This window comes from Arvicola amphibius, chromosome 9 (assembly GCF_903992535.2).
Source record: "Arvicola amphibius chromosome 9, mArvAmp1.2, whole genome shotgun sequence".
Lineage (NCBI taxonomy): Eukaryota > Metazoa > Chordata > Mammalia > Rodentia > Cricetidae > Arvicola > Arvicola amphibius.
Window position 1 is genome coordinate 68,254,727 of NC_052055.2, and position 9,407 is coordinate 68,264,133.

The 9,407-nt window shown below is 40.9% G+C and overlaps 1 protein-coding gene across 1 annotated transcript; it reads left to right on the forward strand.

Annotated features, from left to right (window-relative positions):
* Positions 1 to 401: 401 nt before the first annotated feature.
* Positions 402 to 1,829, forward strand: LOC119823710 (cyclin-A2-like). The gene is given in 5 exon segments (XM_038343787.2): positions 402 to 718; positions 720 to 817; positions 820 to 1,542; positions 1,545 to 1,767; positions 1,769 to 1,829. Coding segments are annotated over 5 exon segments (1,422 nt in total).
* The last annotated feature ends 7,578 nt before the right edge of the window (positions 1,830 to 9,407 follow it).

The window sequence follows — 9,407 nt, forward strand, 5'->3', positions numbered from 1 at the left end:
CAGACTTTTATAAATGAACAAAGACCAAAGTTAAGAGTGTGTGTAAATGGCATTTTTATTACTGGCCTACTGGACACAGGTGCGGATGTAAGTATCATTACTCCAGAATCTTGGCATCTGTATTGGCCTCTTCAGGACGTAAATGTTCAGTTCCTGGGAATTGGAACCCTATCTCGAGTAAGGCAGAGCACAAGATGGGTTGAATGCATAGGGCCAGAAGGACAAATAGGAAAATTAAGGCCATATGTAGCCAATATTGCAGTGAATTTATGGGGCCGTGACCTATTGCAGCAATGGAATAACCAAATTAACATTCCTGCTGCTTCTAGAGCCTATATTACTGATGAAAATATTAAAAGATATTACAGAAGGCAGAAACTGGCCATTTGGGCTGTACAAGAATGCAAAACAGACTTGAACTGCATGAACAGCGGGCGGCCAGTGAGCTGCTCGCTCAAGGCCACTGGGCTCCAGGTTCCTCCTGCCCACAGTACCTGCTCCGTGTGTCAGCCACCAGGGTCCCACGCAGAGCCTGGGAGTGGCAGGCGCAGTGCACACTCTGCAGCCGACCACCGGAGCTGCGATGCCGGGCAGCTCCCCACGAGGCAGGCTTGGCCCTGCTCTCGCTGCAGCAGGAAGACCAGGAGAATGTCAACCCCGAGAAGGTGGAGCCAGCCCAAGAGCCATGGACACAGATAGTGCTGAAGGTCAGGAACGTGGGGAAAAGCACTGCAGCAGAGATTCAAGACTCGGCAGGTTGCACCTCTTAAGGACCTTTCTGTAAATGATGAATATGTCGCTGTTGGTCCTTCATGGAAAACAGTAAACAGCCTGCCTTTACTATTCATGTGGATAAAGCAGAAGAGACCCAGAAGAGGCCAGCTGAGCATAAAGAAACACAGTGTGACGATGCCCTGGCTTTTAATGCAGCTGTCTCTTTACCTGGAGCCAGAAAACCTCTGGTATCTCTTGATTATCCAATGGATGGTAGTTTTGAATCACCACATGCTGTGGATATGTCTATTGTCTTGGAAGACGAAAAGCCAGTGAGTGTTAATGAAGTACCCAACTACCATGAAGATATTCACACATACCTTAGGGAAATGGAGGTTAAATGTAAACCTAAAGTGGATTATATGAAGAAGCAGCCAGACATCACTAACAGTATGTGGGCCATCCTTGTGGACTGGCTAGTTGAAGTGGGAGAAGAATATAAATTACAGAATGAGACCCTGCATTTGGCAGTGAACTACATTGACCGGTTCCTCTCTTCCATGTCTGTGTTAAGAGGGAAGCTTCAGCTTGTAGGCACTGCTGCTATGCTGCTAGCTTCAAAGTTTGAAGAAATATACCCCCCAGAAGTAGCAGAGTTTGTGTATATTACAGATGATACCTATTCCAAGAAGCAGGTTCTGAGAATGGAGCACCTCGTATTGAAAGTCCTTGCTTTTGACTTAGCTGCTCCAACAGTAAATCAGTTTCTTACCCAATACTTTCTGCACCAGCAGCTTGCAAACTGCAAAGTGGAAAGCTTAGTAATGTTTTGGGAGAATTAAGTTTGATAGATGCTGACCCATACCTAAAGTACTTGCCATCACTTATTGCTGGAGCTGCCTTTCATTTAGCACTCTATACCATCACAGGACAAAGCTGGCTGGAATCACTGGTACAAAAGACTGTATATACCCTGGAAAGTCTTAAGCCTTGTCTCATGGACCTTTACCAGACCTACCTCAGAGCACCACAGCATGTCCAACAGTTGATAAGGGTACAAACATTCAAAGTATCATGGTGTTTCTCTTAACCTACAAGAGACACTAAATGTATAAGAAAGACTACCTTTGTTTAGAATGGGAGTCAGAGTTCACAATGGACAGTTTTTACTTGGGCTTGAATTTCACAATCATTTCAGAATGTAAATGGTATAGCCACAGACAAATTATGGTATCCATTGCTTTTTAAATGGTTTTAATTTGTATATCTTTTGTACATGTGTCTTAGATATTTGGCTAATTTTAATTGGTTTTGTTAACATTTGGTGCTGCCAACTGTTGGGGTATTAAGAATAAATTGATTTGGAAATCTTAAAAAAAAAAAAAAAACAAGAACGCAAAACAATTGATGGCCCTTCGGAGATACCAACAGCCCTGCCTCTAAAATGGTTGACTGAGAAACCAATATGGATAAAGCAATGGCCTTTAGCTGAGGAAAAGTTGCAGGCTTTAGAACAGCTGGTACAAGAGCAATTAGATGACTGACATATAGAAGAATCTACCATCCCTTGGAATTCTCCTGTATTTGTGGTTAAGAAAAAATCTGGTAAATGGAGAATGGTGACAGATCTCAGGGTTATCAACAAGGTTATTCAACCTATGGGCTCTCTGAAATCTGGAATTCCTCTGCCCTCTTTATTACCAAAAGGATGGCCTCTCATAGTTATTGATTTAAAGGATTGTTTCTTCACTATACCTTTACAAGAAAAAGACAGAAAAGTTTGCCTTCACAGTGCCTACTTATAATAACTCTCAACCTACAAGGAGATACCAGTAGACTGTCCTCCCACAGGGCATGTTGAACAGTCCCTCTCTGTGCCAATACTTTGTAAACCAACCATTGCAAACAATATACAAGCAATTTCTCAAGTCTATAATTTATCATTACATGGATGATATTCTGTTATCTGATTCAAACACGGAAACCTTAGAGACTGTTTGAAGAAGTAAAAATACTTTTACCTAAATGGGGATTGCAGATTGCTCCTGAAAAAATTCAGAGGGGAGATTCTGTTAATTATCTAGGTTATAAAATAGGTTTGCAAAAAATTAAGACACAAAAGGCACAAATTAGGAGAGATCGGCTACGGACTCTCAATGACTTTCAAAGGTTGTTAGGAGACATTCCAGCTTATGACCGGCTGTTGGGATAACACCTGATATGATAATTCATTTAAATAAAACTTTGGATGGTGAAAAAGACTTAAACAATCCCAGAGAATTAACAGCTGAATCAGAAAATGAACTGACAATGATTGAGGAGAAATTACAAGAGACACATGTGGACAGGGTGAATGCAGAGCTCAGTTATATTCTCGTCATAGTGCCTTCCAAAATTTCTCCTACAGTAATTTTAATACAGAGATGATATTATCTTTGAATGGATCTTTTTACCACATAAACCAAGTAAGAAAATAAAAACTTATGTGGAAAAAGTCTTTGAATTAATTATAAAAGGCAAATTGAGACTTCATCGACCAGCAGGCATAGACCCAGCAGAAATTATAGTGCCTTTCACTGCTGATGAACTAAAAAAGTTGTGGGAAGATAACGAACCATGGCAAAGAGCTTGTGCTAATTTTTGGGGAGAAATCAACAACAACTATCCAAAAATCAAGAGGCTTAACTTTATAAAGAGAACTTCTTGGATTCTTCCTCAAATCATCCGTGATGCTCCGATAACCAGAGCCTGTACATTTTATACTGATGCTAATAAATCAGGGAAGGCAGGTTACAAATCAGAAGATTTGAGTAAGGTGGAACAAATTCCTTATGGTGGTAAGGGATTTTAAAGAACCTCTTAATATAGTTACTGACTCACAATATGCAGAAAGAGTTATCTTACATATTGAAACTGCTGAATTTATACCTGATGATACAGAACTAAACTCATTGTTTATCCAGGTACAAGACATGATCAGGAACAGGCTTTGCCCTATGTATATAACACACATCTGATCCCATACGGGTCTGCCAGGTCCTCTAGCACAAGGTAATTCAGAAATTGATCAATTGTTGATTGGTAGTGTGCTGCAGGCCTCTGAATTTCATAAAAATCATGTCAATAGCAAAGGCTTGAAGAAAAAGTTTTCTATTACATGGCAATAAGCTAAGGAGATTGTAAAGAAATGCCTTACTTGCTCTTTCTATAACCAAACACCACTGCCTGAAGGAAGTAATCCAGAGGGCACTCAAAGGAATGAAATCTGGCAGATGGATGTGTTTCACTTTGCAGAATTTGGCAAATTAAAATATGTACACCACACCATTGACACTTATTCAGGTTTTCAATGGGCAACTGCTTTAAGCTCAGAAAAAGCTGATTCAGTAATCACTTATTTATTAGAAGTTTGGGCCATCATGGGTATACCTACACAAATAAAGATGGATAATGGTCCAGCTTATGTCTCTAGGAAAATGAAACAGTTTTTTGCTTATTACAATATTAAGCATGTTACAGGTATACCATACAATCCTACAGGTCAAGCTGTCATAGAAAGATCAAACAGAACTATAAAGGATATGTTAAACAGAAATGGGTGGAAAATGCCCCTAGAAATAGGTTATGTAATGCTTTATTAACCTTGAATTTTCTCAGTGCTAATGAGAAGGGGACAACGGCTGCAGAAAGACATTGGATAATGGAAAAGTCTGCTGAATTAAATCAACCAGTTTATTTCAAGGATGTGCTGACCTCGCAATGGAAGCCAAGAGATGTGCTGTGTTGGGGAAGGGGTTTTGCTCTTTTCTCCACAGGAGAGGAAAAATTGTGGATACCGTCAAAATTAATAAAGGTTCGATTTGAAGAGGAGAAGCCCTTTCAAAAAGAAAAATTCATTCACAAGGATGACGATCATACTGATGGTAAGAAAAACATAGGTTGGGGGCAGGGTTCTTTTCTTATCTCCACAGGAAACCACTCATCTTCAAAGAATTTAAGGGACTCTGGATATTTAAACACTCATGGACACTAGTTACAATCTTATATGGATCAACACGGAACCCGAATAGGTTTAGTAAGTATAAAACTTTTTTACATATATATATATATATATATATATATATGCATTACTGTGCTTTTATTTATACATATGTAGAGCTGGTTTTGGAGTTGGACTACGGCTTAGTCCCTCTTCAATTCCAAGCCTGTTAAGAGATATCTCAGAGTTTCTGTCTCAGGTCAGAGGCCATGAAATGGGACAGAATAATAATAGTAATAATAATGATGATGATGATGATGATGATGATACTTGATAAACTTTCTTTGCCTTTCCTCATATCTGTGTCTGTCTTTATTATACCTTCCATTGAATATATATGTCTGTATATGTCTTTGTAGATAATTTTTACCTTTTCTGTAACAAATAACAAATTTTCCTTCAGTAATCTTTGAAGTTTCCAGGATGAAGATGGGGCCCCACAACATCAATTTCACCTGGTTACTATGACGTCATGTTTTTAATAGCACTAAAATTAGACCTGTTTTTTGGTACCAATTGCACAAGACAGTTTCAAATGGTGCACAATTTTGACAATACTCTGGCTGGACCTCCTCAAAACAGAGGCTAGTTACAATTTTCTCGACCAAATGTTAATCTGGGAATTTTACCATTATTTGCTTTCACAGAACCCCCTGAGAAGAACGTCGCCCCCATGTCAGCTGGAAGCAATCTTAGAGGACGACGCCTCCTCTCCCAACAGAGTTTGCCCTCAGGTTTAGGGACATCATTTAGTAGTTGGTATAGGGTTGAGGGAATGGGGGAGGTATTATATGGACTCAGGGGTGTTTATTTAAAAAAGGGGGGGATTAACTGGTTTGATGGGATGATTGGTATTTGTGAGTTATTGTTTTTAGAAAATTGCATTGGTGTTGATTCTTGTATATTGAACATTGTATGTGAGTATGCTTCTACCTCTATTGTATGAGAGTATGCTTCTACCTCTGTTTAAAACAATTGTTATATTGAGATATTTACCATATTGCAATGAACATTTCTACCTCTGATATTATTTATGTAATGACATTTACATTTGGAGATCATTGCCCTCATTTATTGCACAGTTGTTTATTCTCTTAGTCTCCAAGTTAGATAGGTAGAGAATTATATATCAATAGTCATATATGTTTGTCATTTATTTTTTACCAATACCCATATATGTTTGGCCTTTAATCTAACCTAGAGTTTTGTACTTATGAGACACAATCACTCCTGGCAACACCACTCTACTCCCGAGAGAACGTTGAGCACCAAAGACACTCCACTGGGAGCTTGTCTTCTTGGCAGAACTGGCCTTTGGGCAAAGAAAAGCCCATACCTCAACTACTGACAAAGATACAGAATATCCATAAATGGATAAAACAGGATTGTCTTATCTTGCCAAGACAGGGTAGGATAGTTCTACAAAAAGTTCCTTGCCTTTGAAAAATGTTATGTCAGTTGTGTTAGGCCTTAGCCAAAGTTGGTTGCCTCAACATTGCAAAACGAAACTTTGGGTGATTGCACAGGTAGTCAGTTGTCTCTGTCATTTGTTGCACATTTTGGAAGTTTCTCATTTGTACTTCCTGGTTGCTTATGTAATATTACTTCCCTTCTCAGATCTTTGATGGGGTTGAAGATTAGATAATTGTAGTTACCCTCTACATTATTTAGACTCCTTGAAATAGAATGTTTAGTAAAACTTTTGTTATATGTTTCTTGCTTAATATTATTTGTTGTTTGTAATTTTATATTTATTATTTGTTCCTATTGTATATAGTTGTATTTGGTTTGGTTCTGTCTTATTTAGACAAAAGAGGGAGATGGAGGGGAAGCCCAGCCAATCACCTTGTTTGTAAGGCGTGTCACCCTTAGGCTAATATTTACTTATAAAATCTTGCGGGCATGCGGCCCACCTTCTCTTTGTTTTTCCTGTGCTCCTCGCTGGAACCTTGGATTTGTAAGTTCCCTTTTCTTTCCTTTATTAAAGCTGAATATTATATATTAAAGCTAGTCTGGTTAATCATAACTGTCGATCAACCATGCCCCTTCAGGATCCCCTCCTGCAGAAGTCCCTGGCTCAGAGTTGGACCTGTTCTGGTGGAGATCACTGACTTTGGATCTGGTTGCTGGCTCAATCCTGATCCAGTGTCCTGGGACTGGGTTGGTTCCCGGGGACTGGATTTGCTCCTGGCTTCTGCTCCTGGTGAAGCTTGTTTCCTCAGGCCACCACTAGAGTTTTTACCAATACCCAGACCAAATGGGTGATCATGTTATCATACTACATCCTCTGATTGCAACTATCTCCAAACCTCAGACTTCTATGTCAATTTTTCTTGGGGCTGTTCACATCTGATAACTTAGTGAAGAGAATCACAAATGGACCTGGTCCCTTGGACTCAATGTGTGACAGTTATGGTAGTAATACTCAAGTCAGAGATCTGCTGGGCTGTGTAAGACACTCAGCCTGCTTCAGTGCCTGACTTTTACATCTTCCCAACCCACACCACCCTCATTCCTTTCCCAGGTGTGGATATCTAGGTCTGATAGCTCATTCCCTAAAAATCAAGGGTGAAACCTATCACAGGCCACTGCTTGTATTGTTTGTCCGTGCTTATTCTAGATCTTTTGTCTCAGCCTTCATTTGTAGCCTCTTGATTACATGCTTGATAGGTGACCCAGATATTGTCCCTATCCTCAGGCCTCCCCTCTGAGTATTGCTTAGCAAGCTTTTGCCAGACCTATGTTTACTCAAATCCCCATTTGCCACCTACCATGGGGGCAACAAGTGTTGTCTAATGAACCCCAGAAAAGCTCCTGCTGGACTCACATGGCAGCTGCCTTACTTAGCTCTTCACCACCACCATGTAGCATTTGTCTTTGCTGGTGTTCTGCAAGATGACCTTCCAGTGCTGACTTTTGTAGAGCTCTTCTGCATCCCTTGGTAAAGGAAAATTCCTTTTCCTTGTCAGAATCTAAAATCTTTATGGCTATATCAGTGGGATTCAAGTTTCCCATGTGGTCCTTCCAAGTAGGAAAATGGCCACCCTAGGTTTTCATGCTTGGAACAATGGCTACATTTTATCTACTGGTCATATCAAGGCATGACTGCAGTTTTAAGTGACGTGGACATTTGATAGTTAGATGTTCAAGGCCCCAAGGTTGATACAACAGTGTGATACAACCAGGATGGTCATACTCAGGTCTGTAGGCCAGCAACCTCTGGCAGCCTCGGGAATAACAATCTCTGGGATCCTGCATTGGCTCCATCATCAATTGACTTTGGCTAGTGTCAGACTCAAGCTGAACAAGTGACTGCGGGAGATCCACACTCCAAGTTTGAGGGGACAGTATTCTCTCTTGTTCTACCCAGACAGTGTTTGCTACTGACTTGCTGCTGCAGCTTAGCAGGCTTCTCCTTGGTCTTTCAGTCTTCCTTAACTCTTAATTTGATTTACAGATCAAGGCAACAATATATGCTTCCTTTTTAAGTCTGTTCGAGCCATTAGACATTCAGAAACAGAACTGACCACAAAGCCAAGCCTCTCTCCATCTCTGATCATGAGTGTCTGGATCCACCGACTACAGGTCTTATTCTAATAGAAAGGCCGTCAGTGTTTTGAGCATTCTTACATATTCAGCCCTGCATCCAGCCAGAACTCCTGAGCTTTGTCCCTTTCGCATGGTATAGCTCCTCAGGCATCTGCAGATGCCCCTGAAGGATGCAATGAATAAAATACAAATAAGTTATGGTATTGTGGGTTTCTTTAACTTTGCATTGGCTCAATCTGAATAAGAGGACAATTTTCCATTTTGCTCACCTGCTATCAGATTCCTCCATTCCGTGCCTTTCAGAACCATTTTACATTTAAACCACAGACACAGAGGTTAAATATTAACTGTTTCCTATAGACTCCTGTACTTGAAGCCTTGGTCCCCAGCTAGCAGCACTGTTTGGGGAAGGTTATGGAAACTTCTGGGAGGTAAAGTCTTGCTGTAGGAAGTGGGGCATTACGGAGAGGCCTCACTTACTGTTCACTGTGTCTCCTAGTGAGACAGTGTGACCAGTCAGGGTCCTGCTCCTGTCACTCGCCTTCTCTACCCACTATATGTCCTCCTCACTAATATGGACTGAATCCTTCTGAACTATAAGCTAAAATAAACCCTTTTTCCCAACTTCTCATCCCTGGACCACGAAGAACAACCACTACAGCTTCTCAATGAAGCTGGTCCTCTTTGTGAGTCTTCCTTTTGGGGACAATAAATGAGTCTTGGTACATCCCATGATGTGGTTTCTCTGGTCATTCAGTGGTGCTCCATCCAGTAGGGCTTTGTCTGAGCACCTGATCCTTCCCTCAGAGCTGAAGGGAGTAGTCTGTGCTTGTTAGCTTTTCTGTGGTCCTGTCTTGGTCAGTATCAATTGCTGTGAAGACACTCCCAGCCAGGAAATCATTAACTGGGGTTTGTTTACAGTTTCAGACATTTAGCTCATTATCATCATCGTGGGGAACATGGCTGGCACCTTGCAGCAGGTGCTGGAGCAGAGACTGGGCCTGGCATGAGCTTTTGAAACCTCAAAGTCCACCCTCAGCAACCCTTCCACTTCCAAAAAGGCCACACCTCATAATCCTTCCACCCTCTGCGTTCCACTCCATGA